We start from the raw sequence: 18,931 nt of genomic DNA on the forward strand, positions 1-18,931 counted from the left end.
TCTGATCTCGGAAGCTAAGCAGGGTCGGGCCTGGTTAGTACTTGGATGGGAGAACTCAGGTTTCTTAATTACCAATCTCAGGCTTTCCAAAGCCCTATCACAAGTCCAGACTGGAGTGGTAGAGAAGACCTGGGCATCTAAACTCCCCACACCTTGCTTTATCCAGACCTTTAGATACACTGGGTTTGGGAAGGAATCAATTTTACCAACAGAGGACCCTTATAGCTATGAAGACACATATGGTTTTGAGTGTGGAACACAATCTAGTCTTTGACTATTTAGGTAAAGAACATTCCCAATCAGCATTTGGGCATCTATGTAATTTAGAGCCACAGTTTCAAAACAAAGGCGTCTAAAATCCTGTTTTAGAATAAAGACTTCTGAAGTTTACAATTTGAAGGAATTCAATGGCAAAGAGTCTTTTTGTGAAGCTAAATAATCACCTTTTTATTTTATTTGAGTTTGCTTAGTTAGGTTTACCTTTGTCCACTGAAAGACTAAGGAATGTCTGGTTACTGCTACAGTTGTATATTATAACACTGAAGACACAAAGATTCTTTCCCCTGACTACATTTGTGGGTTTTAAGAATTCGGTGATGACCATACACAAAAATCAACTCAAAATGGATTAAAGAACTAGACATAAGACCTGAAACCATAAAATACATAGAAGGAAATATAGGCGAAACACTACGGGATTTGCACATCAAAGACATCTTTACAGACACATCACCCAAAGCAGTGATAGTGAAGGCAAAGATAAACAGCTGGAACTACATCAAATTAAAGAGCTTCTGCACAGCAAAAGAGACAATAACAAAAACAAAGAGAAACCCCACCAACTGGGAGAACATTTTTGCACCCAACACTAATGATAAAGGACTGATCACAAAAATCTGCAAAGAGCTGATGAGACTCAGCAACAACAAAGAAAATAATCCAGTCAAAAAATGGGCAGAAGAGCTAAAAAGAAACTTCTCTGAAGAGGAAATGCAAATGGCCAACAGACATATGAAAAAATGTTCAACATCACTTGTAATCAGGGAAATGCAAATCAAAACTACCATGAGATACCATCTCACACCAGTGAGAATGGCACATATTAAAAAAACTAGCAACAACAAATGTTGGCGAGGGTGTGGAGAAAAAGGAACTCTTCTGCACTGTTGGTGGGAGTGCAAACTGGTCCAACCACTATGGAGAGCTGTGTGGAGATTTCTGGACCTACTAAACATAGAGCTTCCAGATGATCCAGCAATTCCACTCCTAGGTATTTACCCAAAGGACACAGAAACATCAATTCCAAAGAACACCTGCACCCCTATGTTTATAGCAGCACTGTTTACAATAGCTAAGCTTTGGAAACAACCCAAATGCCCAAAAATAGATGACTGGATCAAGAAGATGTGGTACATATACACCATGGAATATTACTCAGCATTCAAAAAAGATAAACACATGCAATTTGCAGCAACATGGATGGCGCTGGAAGGGATCATGCTCAGCGAAATAAGCCAAAAAGAAAAAGGAAAATACCGGATGGTCTCACTCATAGCAGGAATCTAGAAAACTTAAATAAGGGACCAGGAAAATGAATAACTATAAGAAAGTGAAAATCAAAATCAACAAAAAACTATGAACCAGAGACACTTTTTGGGGGGCGGGGGGCGGGAGGGGAAGGATTGGGGTCAGAATGGGGCGTTTGCAATTGTATGGGGGAATATAAAAATAAAATTTATTATTTAAAAAAAAAGAATTCGGTGATGAAATAATCACAGTACTTAGATATAGTGATTATTCTAGGGTGACTCTCTGCTAAGTCAAGGAGTATAAAAGCCAGTAAGTGTTGTGTCAAGAATGCTGAGGATTTATTTGTTTTCCTTAGATAAATGTAGAAAGCCTCTTTGATAGCATTTGCTGAGATTTAGGTGTATGGCACCAAGCAAGGCAGTAGGCTGCACTATCTTCCTTAATGGATAGTACTTTTCTTTAATTAACAGCTCAAAGCACTTTGTTTCCTGAACCTGATTTCCTAATCCCATTGAAATACAGTGATCTTAGTATAGCCACGATAACTCCATAGGAAAGCAAATTCAAAGTCCACCTATTAATCAGGTAATGTGCTTAGCTCTTGTAACACCCCAATCTCCACTCCAACTGGAGAAAAAGAAAACTTTCATGTAAAACAATTCAAGATAACTGGAAGTATAAAGAATTCTAATCTCTGGTAATGGAAAAGGAGGAGCTTCTAGCAATTCTAATTATCCAAACATCCACCTCGGGGAGCTGTGTTGGAGCAATCAGCATTAAGATAAGAGTTACTGATGATCTTCCAGAAGTGAGGCTGGGAGCAGCATGGAGGATCTAGAAACCACCTGTATCTTTCAAAAGAGCATCACAGACTACTAAACTGGTTTGCTAGAATTTACATACTACAGGGCCTCCCCTGGTGGCGCAGCGGTTGAGCGCTGGGCTGCAAAGGCTTCCCGCAGCCTCTGCAGCGCTGGTTAGTTCCCCAGCCGCTGGCGAGGGTCCCACAAAAAAAAAAAAAAAAAAAAGAATTTACATACTACAAAGTCTTTGGTTTTATTAGACAGTCCAAGGTTGAAGGCCCCTTAGATAATCAGCAGGGGTCAGGTGGATTTTAATGTAATCCCAACTGACTGGAAATAATCAGAAGGCTTGACAATCTTTATCAATTCTCAATTTATCCTCTTTCCCTAATTCTCTTTATAGAATCCAGCTCCAGAAGACAAAATGAGGTCTGCTTGTTTTGAGATCGTAAAATGCAAAATAAAATGCTCCTTTTTTTTTTTTTAAGTTCCTGGGCACTTTCCTATGTGTCTGGACACAGAGAGTGGGTGCTCTCCAATGATAAGAAATCAGGGAGGAGAGAAGGTTACCAGCAAGAGAGCAGCTAGGACAGTGGGAGGAAAACCAATAGTGTGGTGTCCTAGAAGCAAGTGAAGAAAGGATGTCAAGAAGTAAGGAGTAATCGACTGCATCACATATGGCTATTAGGTCAATTATAAAGAGAATTGAAAATTGACCATTCGATTTAGTGTTACAAAGGCACTAGTGGTCTTAAAGAAGGAACATTTTGAGAGAAGGGTAGGGAAAAAGCATAACTGAAGATTTAAGAAGAAGAGAAGAACTGGAAACAGCTCAGAAAGATGAATCCTTTAGAGGCTTAAATTGCTAACAATTTTGAATTGTTCCAACAATTTTGAATTATTGGACTTCCTCAGGGTGCTCTACTTGGACATCTTCCCTTCTTGATCTATGTCATCTCTCTGGTGATCTCAGTTGTTATTATACTTGTAAATGGTCTAATGTTTCAAGAAGGATAAAAGGGTCAATAGTGCTACATATAGCAGGGAGATAAATTATTGTAAGGACTAAACAGTGTCTATTGGATTTAACACCCAATATTTAAGTGGAAATGCATTAGTGTGATGAATGACTAACTACTGTTTTAATTTCAGTACATTTCATGTAGAAATGTTCCAACAGAGGGTTAGGATAGGAGAGGAGTGTGGGGTGAGGAAGAAGTTGAACCTGCCTAAAGGGTGGTAAGTAGCAAGAGGAAATTTGTGAACTGAAGACAGTCGCATGAGGCACACGAATGAAAGGTTCTTGAAGCAGGAGTTAGACTCAGGATGGGACCCCAGGACTATTTTAGGGTTCTGTATAGGTGAAAAGCACCTGGCTTAAGAGTCAGGTAGGAGAGAGGGAAAGGAATTGATGGTTAAAATATTTTCTAATGAAGCAATGAGACTTAGGAACAGATCGAATGGGTACATGAAAGACTATGAGGGACCCTAAATTGCAGCCTTATTGCAATATCAGAAGTCACTGAATGCAAGAGACTATAGCAGAGAGGTAAGTTTCTAATCAAGATCTTATCAGACAGGGTTGCTTGGGTCTGGAGAAGATAAAGGATTCAGCCATACCAAGTTCCAGTTTTCTCCATCTCACCTTCAAAAAGTCTTGGGACTATTAATAAAAAAGGCACTTGCCGAGTTTTCAGCTGAGAACCCAGGGAGGCTTCTCTGTTACTGCTTTTCCCGCCCAGTTAGCCTGAGCCCCCTTTTAACAAAATTCAAGTTCTACAAAGGAAATAGATAGCAGTTTTCTTCAAGTGGTGTAGGAGTGTTATTATGAATTCAATTCCAAAGCCAGGTTCATTCTCAGAAGCCACCACTTTACTGTCACTAGTTGCTCTGTCAGCATTCTTTTTTTTCTCCTTTTTTTCAAACTATGGTTCTTTGCAAAATTGTTTATTTTTGTCTCAGTTTAGTAATATTACCCAATAAATCTATTTTAGGCTAGGGATTGTGTTTTGAGAAACTGATTATAAGGGTATTTATCAAGTAGTATTTAGTAATTAGTAAGTTTGATGAGGTGTGCAAATTTAGTTTTAACTTCAGCATTCATAGTTGGTACATATACACAATGGAATATTACTCAGCAGTCAAAAAGATAAACACATGAAATTTGCAGCAACATGGATGGAGTGGAAGGGATCATGCTCTGCGAAATAAGCCAGAAAGAAAAAGAAAAATACCAGATGGTCTCACTCATAGCAGGAATCTAGAAAACCTAAATAAGGGACCAGGAAAAAGAATAACTATAAGAAAGAAACATCAAAATCTGTCAGCATTCTTAATGCAGAGATGAAGAACTAAAGGACTGAGCTGTGGAGGCAAAATTTTTCCCTCTCACACTGTGGCCCTTCCAATGCAGAACTGAGAAAGCAGTGGGTGGGGAAAGATAAAAACATTTGAGAGATGTCTGTTTCTTTCACTAGAGACTGTCGAAAGTCAGAGTCCTCTTAAGCCATGTATTTGTACTTTGTTTAAAGACTGTTCAACAAATTGGTCTGTTGGGCACAAGTCATCTCTGTTTCTTTGGAAATTAGAAGCTGAGCATCTTGTAAAGTCATCTTTTGCACCCAATCTAGACATTACAGGTCATGAGCCATCCTGTTAGGTTAGACTTGATCAAGACAATGCAAGCCTAATGCAGGCTATGTGATAAATTAATGATTAAATCTGCAGGGTTTTACCTTTTCATAAGCAGGAGGTTTTAAAACTGTCAATACCTAAATTCATGGCTTTTCAAGTAAAAATGGCTGTATCACGGGTGTACAGCTTTCTCGAATCCACAAGCAACATGTTGGAAGAAAGAGGGAAAAGTCCATCGTCCCTTTGCAGAGACATGTGCACTAAGCTAACAGGCATATGGAAAAATGTTCAACATCACTTGTAATCAGGGAAATGCAAATCAAAACTACCATGAGATACCATCTTACACCAGTGAGAATGGCACATATTAAAAAAACTAGCAACAACAAATGTTGGCGAGGGTGTGGAGAAAAAGGAACTCTCCTGCACTGTTGGTGGGAGTGCAAACTGGTCCAACCACTATGGAGAGCTGTGTGGAGATTTCTGGACCTACTAAACATAGAGCTTCCAGATGATCCAGCAATTCCACTCCTAGGTATTTACCCAAAGGACACAGAAACATCAATTCCAAAGAACACCTGCACCCCTATGTTTATAGCAGCACTGTTTACAATAGCTAAGCTTTGGAAACAACCCAAATGCCCAAAAATAGATGACTGGATCAAGAAGATGTGGCACATATACACCATGGAATATTACTCAGCAATCAAGAAAGATAAACTCGTGCAATTTGCAGCAACATGGATGGAGCTGGAAGGGATCATGCTCAGCGAAATAAGCCAGAAAGAAAAAGAAAAATACGGATGGTCTCACTCATAGCAGGAATCTAGAAAACTTAAATAAGGGACCAGGAAAATGAATAACTATAAGAAAGTAAAAATCAAAATCAACAAAAAACTATGAACCAAAGAGGCTCTATGGGGAGTGGGGGGTGGAGAAAGAAGGGATTGGGGTCAAAATAAAGGGGTTGTAATTGTATGGGGAATATAAAAATAAAATTTAAATAGAAAAAAAAGAGACTAGGGTACAACAGCCCTGCTCATTCACCTGAGATGGCAAGTAAGACTGCCTAGGGTTGTTTTACTCTCCTGTGACATGCTAGCTCTTCTCCCAACATGGTCCTCTTGAGAGGCTGGCCTCCTAGTTCTCCTAATGGTTTGGCAAAAAGTACCCTGATGATCACCAAGTTCAAGGAACTGAAGAAGGCATTTAGAACACTTCACTAGCAAGGAGCCAAGATGATGTATCTTACTAACCCCAAGTGACTCAAATTCTCTTGGTTACGAACAGACCATACTAAGTGGACTCTGTGTCTCTGTCAGGGCCTGATACTATGATTAACTGATCCCTGTGTGAAGTAGGAGATGATGTAGTTGACTGAAGTCGCACGCCAAAGGTTCATGTTTATCATGATAAGCAAGTTCATTTGATCTATGGCCTGAACCTCTGAGCATGTTCCTTAAAAGCTCTACTCTCTAGGCACTATAGTGGGGGCTCCCTTTAGTAAGCCAGGCAGCATCGTTAGAACAGTGGGAGATGTTCTAATGAGGCTTGGGTGACATGCAGAAGTAGCTTCTGATCCTTTTAAACAAACAGAACTCCAAACAGATCCAGAAAAAAAGTTTGAGTCAACTATTGTTGCTGCTAGAATTTCAACAAAAGATGGCCACCCCATCTTTGCAGATGTTTTGAGGAGTCCAAGAAGAAACCTATTCATTACTGACAAGATAGAGCCCTAGATCATGTCCACATGAACTGCACTGACTGGATGGCTGCAGGTAGTCTGACTTAACCTCAATATTCCTCTCCACTCTCATAGTAAGTCGAACTTCACCTCACTGCCTATCACCACCCATCAGTTGTCCAGCAGTAATTTGAGTGATGTGTGCATAGCTGGTAGCAGTGGCGAGTTCTTAGTACCAAATGTACATTCTCATGTGCTTCAGGGGAGCTTCAGGCCTCACTCTCTTTCTGCCTCATCAGCATGTGGGCTGGTTATGAAAAGGAGAGCCTTCAAATGACAGTGTTGAACGATTCATGTCAGGTGCCTCCTTCTGTACCAACACATTTCAGCTCCTTATGAGTGGCCTTAGAAACATGTTTTATCATCTGGTCTGCAACCAGCATACAGAAATCTACTGTTCAGTGCCTAAAATTCAGCCTTGCCTAGTAAGGGAATATTTTCCCGTCTTCTGTTTTCTAGGTGAAACGTCTATATATACAACTATGAAGCCCTCGGGTATTCTTTTGAAAAAGAAGAAAGTGTTTCTAGACACCAAAACATTGTGAGTTGCATGGAGCAAAGCAGAATATTACTTGGGTTCGGCGGGAAGAGCGTGCAGCTTTTACAGTGTATGATCTCTTTTACTACTGGCATATCTGGTGGAATTGGTGGAGGCACGATTCCCAAGCCAGGCATCATTGGAGTTATCGGTGGAATTCCAGTCATCATTCCAAGAGCAGGATCAAAGTCTAAAAAAAGGAAAGGAAAGAGAAAACAATAAATGACAGTAGGCGAGGTCAAGTGGAGCAGACTCTTATAAGCTTCAAACCAAAGGTCTTTCAATGACAGAGGCAAAATATTTACAAAAACAGAAAGCTAGCATCGCCAGGTCTTAAATATATTATAGTTGTGCATTTTCCTGTTGAGATGGGGCTGTTTTTTTTTTTTTTTGACCAGTGTCTATTTAAACCTCTACATCTCATTTCAATATCAAAGGCCCTTCCACTAGTTTCCAACATACACCCTCTGCTCCCGTCAGCCAAGGCTTCTTGTTCTCCCTTGCAGCACTTGCTGTCTCACTGCAGTATAGTATGGTGTTCAGAGCACACAGCTTTGGGGATCAGGCAGCCTGGGTGCTAGTTCTACCATTTTTCATTAGCAGGATGAATCTTGCAAACTTCCATTTCCTCATTTGCAAAATAAGGCTAATACGCTCTACTGTACAAGGAGCTGCGAGGAATAAACAAAATCATGAATGTAATGTGCTTAGCACCATTCATAAATGAAAATGCTCAATAAATAACTATTCTCTATGCATTTGATCATGCCATTTCCATTGCCTGGAATCATCTGAGACACCCATCCCCCAAATTATCCCTATGCTTTAAAACCTGGTTTAACTGCCACCCTCCCTGAAGAACACTTTTCAGGTAAGTCTGGATCATTCTTACTGCTGTCTAAAATCTGTTCTATGTCTGTTGCCACTGAATTTTATTTTATTTTGCATCATCCTTTGTTTCATTCAGGGATGCATCTACGATAGGCAGGGCCCCAAAGCAATGTTGTCGTGTGAGGTTTGTCTATATTTACAATTTGATTCAACCCAAATCACTGTCAACACCATACTCATGCAATATGTCACATGATGTGAAAGTCATACTCTCTCAGCCAGCTGGGTTGATTCATTTGCCAGCTTATGCTCCTAGAACCAAGACTCTGGAGAACTCTATAGACATGAGCCCTGGAGCTTCTTGGACATCAAGTTGACCCTCAGGTAGCATAGAAGATTGAACAGCGCCCCCAGGGGAGAAATGGAGATTGGGATTCATATGGGTTCAGACATTCATTCCCATATTCCAGAAACATTTGTGATGGCCTCCTCTATGTCAAGCTCCATGTACGGGGGTGGGCAGGAGTTCAGTCCTTCCTTCCTAACTTGGGGAACTTAAGACCCCAATACCATGTGTTTCTATGCTGTAGAATAGGAACACCGTGGTTAAGAATGGGGTTTATGTCTTTGGAAAATCTGATTCCTTGTGTAGACGATTTCAGAAAATTGTACACAACATCTCACCCATTTCCAAACTGTTAATTTTCAGTAGGGAAAGATCAGATTAGATTGTGTGCCAACGAAACCATCCTACCTATTTTCCCTCTCCTATTGAAATGTTTGTCTTCCTTTTATGATTCCACTGCCTCCTCACTGTTATTCATATAGTTCTGTCACCCACAACTCTACCTTACCACAGATTACAGAAACATTAGTTCATTAAACAAGTTCTGCCACTCTGACAGAAAGAAATGCCTGTCTCCACGCACTGTCTACCAAGAAATGGAGACAAACAAAAAAAACAAACACACAGGATAAATATAACTTCTGACTGATGTACTCACCACTCTGCTGTTTGGTAGGTTACATTAATATTGTATGAAATTCATTTAAAAACAGATGCCTTCACGACATATGGTTACAGCCAGAGTAGATAAAGGCCCTTTCTTCCTTGTGTTTAATAGGCCAGGAGTTCCACAGGCTACCCTGGCCAGCAGGGCTTGCTAGAGAGCAGGAGAACATGACATTTCAAAGGCTCCTATCACACTGATTATTTCTTTTGTTTATCTTCAACCACTAATTACAAATGTAGATGTCAATTTCCAATGTCAACCAAGAAAACAACCATTTGAACTCATGGGTCTTATGCAAGTACTACAGAACCTAAAATATCAAAGAAGTCCAAAAATTTACAACACACTGTAAATTGCTTTGGGTAGGATGGGCATTTGGATAATGCTGCTTTTCCACATTCATGAGCAGGGAATATCTTTCCATATCTTTGTGCCTTCTTTTAAGAATGTTTTATAATTATCCTCATATAGGTCTTTGACATCTTTTGTTAGATTTATTCTTAGGTATTTAGTTTTGGGGGGCACAATTGTAAATGGGATGATTTTCTTAATTAGGGCAGGAATCTTTGACCTTTTTGTTCATTCATTTATCCTCAGGGCTTCTGGCAGTACAACGTATACAGCAGGTCTCAGTAAATAGCTTTGGTATGAATGAAGAACAAGTGGTCACTTGATAATCCTTCATAATAGATTCCAAGAGGAGTCTTGAGAGCACCATCACTGGGTAGGCTTCAAGGATGTTTTGGAGAGACATTAATTCTAATTGGTTTAGTGCTTTATCTACTATTAGCTCTTGGTGAAGTGTCCACCATGATGATGTACAAAAGAGTGTTTTCTCAGAATTTCAACCTTATCTGCTAATGAAGACATCTTCTATCAGTGGAAGATATTAAAAATAACAGAAACTCAAGTCCAGACCCCCTTGAGGAGCCTGTAGAGGAGTGGCCCGTCATGTATTGCACATCCTCATTCTTTGCTTCTGTTACCATCAAACTTGGCTTTCTCGGTCCAGGGAGAACTATCTCCCAAGAATGACAATGCCAATCTCAGTATATCTTTTATGTCTTCTACATGTTACTTTTTTTTTTTTATCCACTTGATCTCTCTTGAACTGAGAGTGGTGCTTTAAAGTCTCCTATTATTTAAAGTCTCCTATTATTTAAAGGTGCTTTAAAGTCTCCTATGTTTCTGTATATGTCTCCCTGCATCTTCTATAGTTTTTATAAGGTGGCCTTACTGTTATTTGATGTACAAGTGTTCATAATTTTCATATGGTGAACTGCAACTTGTGCCATTAAAAAGTATTTTCATGTTTCATGTATTTGAGGTTGAACTGTTCTCAGTTTGATATCAAGATGATAGTTCTTGCTTTCTTATTTCTTTGGAATACCATTGTTCATTCTCTTAATGTTTTTGAATCACTCTTTCATAAAGGATATAGTTGGGTTCTGTTTTCTGACAAACTGATAATTTTTGATGTAATTGATTTAAGTCTATTCATATTTATTGACATGACTAATGTTTTTTAACTATAATAGCATTTTACAATAATGCGAGTTACATTATATTTGCTTGTTTCCTTACCTAATGTATTTTTTTTCAAAAACCATTGTGACTCAAGGTTTTTATCTTTTATTTTAGCAGTCAATTTTGTATTTATACTTTTATAGTAGTCTTAATCCTATTTTATTTACCATTTTTTCCAGTAGATTTTTCAGCTTTTAATGGAATCCTTTAAATCTCAATTGTTGACTGTACTACTATAAATGAGTTTATTCTGGGCCTCTCAGGTGGCACAAGGGGTTGAGACGCAACCTGTGAGGCAATCCGCAGTCACTGCAACATGAGTTCGATCCCCGGCCGGGGAGCAGCCCACATGGCACAGCAGACCTCTCCTGACTCGCCCTCTGCTCCCCTCAGCAGTGTATTTCAGTCAATCTGCCTGTTCTGTTCCCCACTTTGTCTCTGGTGAATCCTCTCACGCCCCACACCTCTGGCCTGTGCCCCAGTTCTTGTGTGCATGGATGGATAATTTTTTAAAAAATGAATTTATTCTAGTTTTCTCTTTCTCCTCCTGGATTTAAATAATTTTACTAGAAATCATTTTACTTTACCAGCCTCTCCCTGCTTTCAAAATGAGATATCAATAAAGGCCTTTATTTCATTTATAAATACAATGATCAGCACTGACTATAAATCTAAAACTTTTCTATTAAACTTATATTTAATAAAAAGGCAACACACACAATATTGAATATATTGAACTGAATGCAGTGAATAGCTTATGTGCAATAAAAACAATTAAAATACACAAAAAGTGACAACGCCCATTGATGGGCAGAATCTTGCTCTGGGAATAAGGTCCATGAATCTACATTCTCCAACATCTTTCACTATGGAGGTAACATAGCCAACACAGAGGAGACACCATAAGGAGAGACTCTTCTCTCTTGGGATGTCAGAAAGGCCAGATGGGCTCCTAAGGATATTTTAATTGAGGGGGGAAATAAAGAAAACAACACATAGTATTCAATGAGCACCCCTTACTTGGTCCATCCTTGCATTCATCTAAGGTGATGGGTGGAAAAATGCTTCTTAGCAGAAGGCCTGGCTCTTTTTCGATGCCTTTCTTCATTTGAAAACCAACTTTGGTCTTATTTGACCAGCTTAGAAAAGCAAAGAGTCTTGCAGGAAAGACAGCTTCCAGTCAGAGGGGGCTCCTAATCATGCCATGTGGATTAACTTCATTGAAGAGCAGCTGGAGAAAATGCCAAGTTAGGTGAATGTGAGCTCCACGTCAAACCCCAGAGATGGCCTGTCTCAGCTCTCCACAGAGTGGGCAGAATAACCCAGACACTGCCTTGAGGGCAAGTGTGTGTCCAAAAGACAGTACAGATTTGAGCTCTCTGGAGGAAGTCAAGGAAGCTTCAGTATCATTTGTTTTTCATCATTGCCAAAGCCTTTTCTATTGTTACGGATAGGCCAGATGAGACAGGACAAAGAAAAGTTGGCTAGCTCAGGGGGATGCTTACTAAGGGGCAGAAAAGTAGCTGAATTATTGAGCCATCAATGAGTGGCCCCCTTGGAAAACAGATGCATATGGCTCATTTGCTGCTTTTCCATTGTAAGGGATCTTGAGTGGGAGAGACTAGAGGGAAGCCCATTCAGTTGAAACATTACACAATAAAGATGATGGCACCCTCTTACCCAGACCTTGGCAAGAAGGGCAGACAGCACTGAGTGCCTAATTCTGGGGACATGCCACTCGATGTAGGGAGTAGTCCAGTCATCAGCAGTGTAAGACACATTGTTCTCCTCACCTACCACTGTCCAGTGCGTCACCAGGGAAAAATCTCAGCCCTGCATTTGTTATTCTTCACTGTTAAGAATACAAATGAGCCACAATTCAAATTTTTGTGAATCATATATCAGATGTGAATTTGAAGCAATAATAATTATAGCTGAGTTCACTGAAGGATTAATGTGAGCCAAACATTACTCTAAGACATTATATTTATTAACTTTACTTTATATACATTAATTATGCATTAACTCATTAATGTTCATAACAGCCCTGTGACTAAGGTGCCACTATGACTTCATTTATAGATGAAGAAACTCAGGCATACAGAGGTTAAATAACTTGCCAACTGCTACATAACTACTTAATGGCAGAGCATGGATTTATTTGAATCTAGGTAGTCTGAACCCAGAATCCATATTCTAATCTTGATTTTAAACTGCCTTCTTAAAATAATACAGAGAGGAGAAAATGATTTCACACAGAACTCAAGTGATTTTACACAAAGCTTATGAAGTATGCCTTAGTCCAGTGCTAGTGTCCCGTGCACTTTTAAGCCAAGAAGGGCTTACCAAACTAAGTATCAGTATTTCTAGAACAGGATGGATTTTTAATTTTTCTGGCACACAGCTAGAGTATCACTGAATCACAAGGTTGAAAGGGACCTTGAGAAGGCATTTCTTCATTGTCCTTAAGGAGGACTGAAGGGGGAGACCCTATACTCCCAAAATACTAACAAGATGTCAACCAACAGTACTTCAATAAAAAAAAATAAAACAAACAAAAGAGAAAACAACATGTAGGTAAAGGGGAATAGAGGTAGGAATTATAACCACTCTAGTGCCTGTAATGATGGCTTGAATGATCTTTTACTCTCTGAGTTAAGCCTTTTTTTGCTTTACGTGATAGATGGGTGGCTTGGCAATGAAGATTACTTTGTGAGCATAGGTTTATGCTCAGATGTGCTGATTTACAAGTAATCTGATGTAACCTGAAACTTAGTACCCTTGACATCAGAGCAGATTTGGACTCAAGAATTTTCCTGTGACATCCACCCATACAGTTCAGATTTCCATACACATTTAAGCCAAGTAAGGTTTTCCAGTCGCTCTAAACTATAAAGGATTGTGATTCAGGACCATTCTGGGTGGAGTCAAAATAATACATAATATTTCAAATTCTATTTTAATAGTTAAATTCTATTTTAATGAAATAAACAAAAATGAAACAAAACCCCATCACTTCCTTTAGAAATGTCCATGAGAACATATGCTAATAATGGTTTATAAAATAACATAAAAGTCATTAGAAAAGAATGATTCTTTTTTTTATAATAAATTTTATTTTTATATTCCCCATACAATTGCAACCTCCTTATTTTGACCCCAACCCCTCCCCTCCCGCCCTCTACCCCCCATAGAGTGTCTCTGGTTCATAGTTTTTTGTTGATTTTGATTTTCACTTGAAAAGAATGATTCTTAATTGCCACCGTTTTGGAGCACTGTATGCTAGACACAATTTAATTCTCACAACAAACTTAAGGGTTAGGTACTATTATTAGTCTGATCTTATGAATGAGGAAATTGAGTCCCACAGAAGATCTATTACTGCCCAAGATGAAGTAGAAAGAAACAGGCTTGGAAATCAGGTGGATTAACTGTAGAGTCTGAGCTCTTAACCGCAATGTAATATTGGCTCTTGTCCTAATACCCTCCAATCCCAGACCGGCTCTGTTAGTTATTTAAAACTCGAGGATTGTTGCCAAGTCTGGGCTACTGTGAATAGCAACGAACAAAGGGGTGCATATATCATTTCAAATCAGTGTTTTCATATTCCTTGGATAAATATGAACAGTTGGATCATATGTTATTTCTAGTCTTAATATTTTGAAGAATCTCCATACTACTTTCCATAGTGTCCACACCATTTTGCCTTTCCACTAACAGTGTACGAGGGTTCTCTTTTCTCCACTTCTTTGCTAACACTTTTGTTTCTGGTGTTAGAGGTAAGCAAAATTGTGGTTACCACTAGGGAAAGGGAGAATAAGGGGATAAATCAGGTAAAAGGGACCAAATGCATGGTGATAGGTGGAAACTAGACTTTGGGTGGTGAGACACTGAAATATAATGCTGTATACCTGAAACCTATGTAATGTTATAAGCCAATGTTAATTGTTATTTCAGTGAGAAAGTTTTAAAAATGTGCTAACAACTTTAAAAGTACACATACCAAAAGAAAGTACCAGGAGGTCCGTGGTCCAATCATCTTAGCCCTCAGAGGAACACTGGTTGCTCATTTCAATCATGGTTGGGCTAACAGAGTCAGATGAGGTCTGGTTGCTACAGCCCATGGTATGAATTTCAGTTTGGTGTGACAGTTCTTTGTCTCCGCCACATGCAGAATCTGAGCTCCTTTTTTTTTTTTTTCTCATTCACATATCTTTTTTCTTTATGTTTGACTTTTTATTCTCGCTTTCAATGTAATAACATTATTAAGGTTATTAAGTATTGCTTATCCTACCTCACTCCCATTATAACGTACAAGGATTCAAAATCTAGAATCATGAAGTTATCTGCGGGGGGGGTGGTGGTGGGAGGAGGTAGCTAACTTATAAACAGATTGCACAACAAACTAGCACACTCTAGCTCTGTTTCTCACTTTTTTTTACATTCAAAAGGGCAGGTTATTATAAAAAGGGGAGGGAATAAAGGATACTTGCGCAGACACAGGCGGGCAGAAAGAGCTGCCTCTGAAAGGGACAGCTTTGCTAAAAGAGACACCTGCATAGTCACAGGTCGGCGGCCTTGGGAGGAAGCTCTCGCTGCTGCTTTGCAAAGGGAGGAAGGTGGGTGAAAAGAAACACCTGCATAGGTCACAGGCAGGCAGGAGAGCTGCTGGTTCTCACTCTTAATGTCCCTGTGAAAACCCTGGGGATCATATAAAATGTAGCATCTGATTCGGTAGGTCTGAACTAGGGCTTCAGATTCTGGCATTCCTAACGACCCCCAGGTTATGTGGACCACACTTTGAGTAGCGAGGTCCTAGACCCTCGTGCTTTTAAGTAGGATCACATTAAATATAACTGGGAAGATTCATGTTTAAGATGTTTAAAAGACACCCTGGCTCAAGACGGCAATTTTCTAATGTCTTCACAAAACCATTTTAATGGTTAATAGCTGATGGTACTGAAAGCTTTTTCTTGGTGTCTAAACTAAACCTTTCAAATGCAGAGGCAGTTTTCTTCCGATTTTACCTTTAGTGGAAATGGAGTTACTATGCCATGGGTTACTTGTGTAAAAAAATACTAATAGCTATTTAATGTAAGACATAGTCTGTTTTTCTGATGTCCCCCACCATCTCATTTTGTCCTCTTTAGCAATCTAAAAGTTTTGAGCTGTTAAGTCAGTTCTCACTCCAGCTCTATGCTTATTTGACTCCTCTTAGAAATATATAAAAGGAGACAAGCTTTGTAATTCTTTGCAAATCCTGTTGCCTTTTATTTCAATGAGGTATTTAAATGTTCAGTGGCCATAGGCTGCAAAAGAAATACCTCCAGCTGGCCCATCATGCCATAGGGAGTATAGTAGTAATTACTGGTCACCCAGCTTATAAAGCTCATATTACAAAAAAATGCACACTCTAGGCAGAATCTGGTAAATGTCAACTTCAAAATAAATTGCGTCACCCTGTTATATTTATTACCACATAGTCAATAAAAGGAAACACTTGTGAGGTGATTAAAAATAGCATACCAGGTAAAATTGGCTGTCCAGCAATTCCCAGCGGTGCCATTCCAAGATTATTCATTGCTGTGGCCCACGCAGTTGGATCAGACATAGGCAGAGTCATTGCAGTGGAATCCACATTCAGAGTTCTACTATTATCAGCTAGAAATAAATAACAAACAAAAGCATTTGTTATATTAAGGTTTCAGTATCAAGTTTACCTATCAACGTAAACTTTGGCCAACTATAGACATGGACTGATGGAGGATTGTGGATAAGGCTTTAATTCCAGGTTTTTACAAGGGTTAAAACAATACAGCTTGAACTGGGGCGGGGGGTGGGGGGAGAACAAAAAGGGGAGGGGGCCCACTGGTAAAAGAGTAAAGGACTGTGGGTGTTTTGGTGGTGGGTGTGGCTGGGTGACAGACATCTGATGATGTATGAACCTACTTCCCAGAATCCCATACAGTGTTGTAAACCAACATTAGCTCAATAGCAGGAACTAAACAAAAACCAAAAAACCATAAACCCCAACCAAACCCAACCCAAACAATACAGCTGGAGCTGGCAGGAAGTCACAGAATCTCTCTCTCTCTTTCCCTCCCTTCTTCTCCATTACTCCCTCCTTTTTCCTACCTTTCCTCTCTGCTTTGCTATCTTCTCCCTCTCTCCATCCCTTCTTTCTGTCCTTATTTTTTAAATAAATATTTTATCTATTTAGAGAAGTTTTAGGTTCACAGAAAAGTTGAGGGGAAGATTTCACATATACTCCCACCCTGTACACATGCACAGCCTCCCTCATTATCAACGTATCACCATCAGAGGGGTACATGTGTTATTTTTGAACCTGCACTGATATAATCACCCAAAAGTCAGTTCACATTAGGGCTGACTCTTTTTTTTTTTAAAAAGATTTATTTATTTATTTATACAAGCACCGGGTACAGTCAGAAGCGCAGGAGGGTGAGAGAATTCACCAGAGCCAGAGTGGGGAGCAGAGCAGGCAGAAGGACTGAAATACACTGCTGAGGGGAGCAGCGGGCGGCAGGAGAGGTCTGCGTGCCATGTGGGACCCTCGCCGGCGGCTGGGGAGCAGCCAGGGATCGAACCGGCGCTGCAGAGGCTGCGGGCAGCCTCGCAACCCAGCGCTCAACCACTGCGCCACCGGGGAGGCCCAGGGCTGACTCTTGGTGCTATACATTCTATGGGTTTGAACAAAAGTTTGATGACACACGTACTCAAGCTTTCTCCACGTCTTTCTCCATGTCTCATGGCTTGATAGTATTTTATTTTTATTTTTATTGCTGAACAATATTTCATTGTCTGGATATACCAGTTTATTTCTCCATTTACCTACTGAAGGATATTTTGGTTGTTTCCAAGTTTTGGCAGTTATGAATAAAACTGCTATAAACATCCATGTTTATAGCATGTTTTTATGTAGACATAAGTTTTCAACCCCTTTGAGTAAATATCAAGAAGTGCCATCACAGGATCATATAACAAGAGCGTATTTAGTTTTGTAAGAAACTGTCAACTTGTGTCCCAAAGTGGATGAACCATTTTGCATTCGACCAGCAATGAATGAGATTTCCTGTTGCTCCACATCCTTGTAAGTATTCGGTGCTGTCAGTGTTCTGGATTCTGGCCATTCTAATAGGTGTGTAGTGGCATTTCACTGTTGTTGTAATTTATATTTTCCTGATGCATGCGATGCCTCCGATGACATATAATGTGTAGTATCACTTCATATGCTTATATGCCATCTGTATGTCATATCTGGTGAGATGTCTACTAAAGGTGTGGCCCACTTTTTAATCTGGTTGCTTGTTTTCTTATTGTTGGGTTTTAAGAGTTCTTTGTATATTTTAGATAAGTCCTTTAACAGATGTGTATTTTGCAAATATTTTCTTCCAGTCTGTGGCTTGTCTTCTCATTCTATTGACATTGTATTGTGCAGAGCAGACTTTTGTACTGAGAATTTTAATGAATTACAGTTTATCAATAATTTCTTTCATGGGCCACACATTGGATACTGTATTTAATAAGTCATCACCATATCCAAGGTCATCTGGGTTTTCTCCTGTGATCTTTTAAAAGTTTAATAGTTTTGCATTTCACAATTAGGTCACAGGATATGTGCTTTTAGCCACTATGCTTTACTACCTCCAATAAAACAATTAGGAAACAATGACTCAAATGGTACAAACCAGAAACATTACTGAAGTTTAAGGAATGAAGAGGACTAAGGCATCAGTAGGTGGAAGGGACTTCATGGAGAAGATGAAATTTGAGAGAATGGACCAGATTTCTATAGAACAGGTCTTGGGTGCAGGGTAGTTATTAGATAGGAAAATTATGAGGGAAGGAAGACATTCCAGAAACTGTGATTATATAAGGAAAGACATTGAAGTGGTTTATATCTGCAAGTGATGTATATATACTATACAGTTGAGAGAGATACAATCATAAGTCAGGTGAGCAAAAAAAAAAAAAAAAGGGAAAAAAAGAGACTTTTATTTTGGAACTTACCCTTTCACTGCAGATATCCATAGGAAAAGCTTTCTATGGCTTTTCTCCTACCTCCCAGTGTACACTCCTACCAATTAAACCCCGGAAGGCAACTCTGTTCTAATAGTAGCTTGCTAACGTCTATCACATCCTTCCAACTTGGCAACATCAGAATTGATCCTTGGCCGGGTTATTTATACAAGTGCTATTTTGGCCACTAATTGGTCAGAACAACAAATGCAAGTGGCCAAAAATACTATTTCTAAAATATTAGTGTTTCTTCTCCTATTCTGCCTATTGA

At 39.4% G+C, this 18,931-nt stretch overlaps 1 protein-coding gene across 2 annotated transcripts in view; it reads right to left on the reverse strand.

The window, feature by feature from the left end:
• The window catches only part of ENOX2 (ecto-NOX disulfide-thiol exchanger 2), a gene marked incomplete at both ends in the record, with an annotated part of 160,644 nt that overhangs the window by 43,407 nt on the left and 98,306 nt on the right, over positions 1 to 18,931 (reverse strand). Inside the window, 2 exons of one of the 2 annotated variants that reach the window (XM_084258256.1) lie at positions 7,284 to 7,439; positions 16,147 to 16,281. In XM_084258256.1, the coding sequence (XP_084114382.1) occupies positions 7,284 to 7,439; positions 16,147 to 16,243 (253 nt within the window). Of the gene's footprint in view, positions 1 to 7,283; positions 7,440 to 16,146; positions 16,282 to 18,931 lie in introns of those variants that run through there. The other variant, XM_084258255.1, reaches the window with a different exon arrangement.

This window comes from Talpa europaea (assembly GCF_964194135.1).
Source record: "Talpa europaea genome assembly, chromosome: X".
Taxonomy (NCBI): domain Eukaryota; kingdom Metazoa; phylum Chordata; class Mammalia; order Eulipotyphla; family Talpidae; genus Talpa; species Talpa europaea.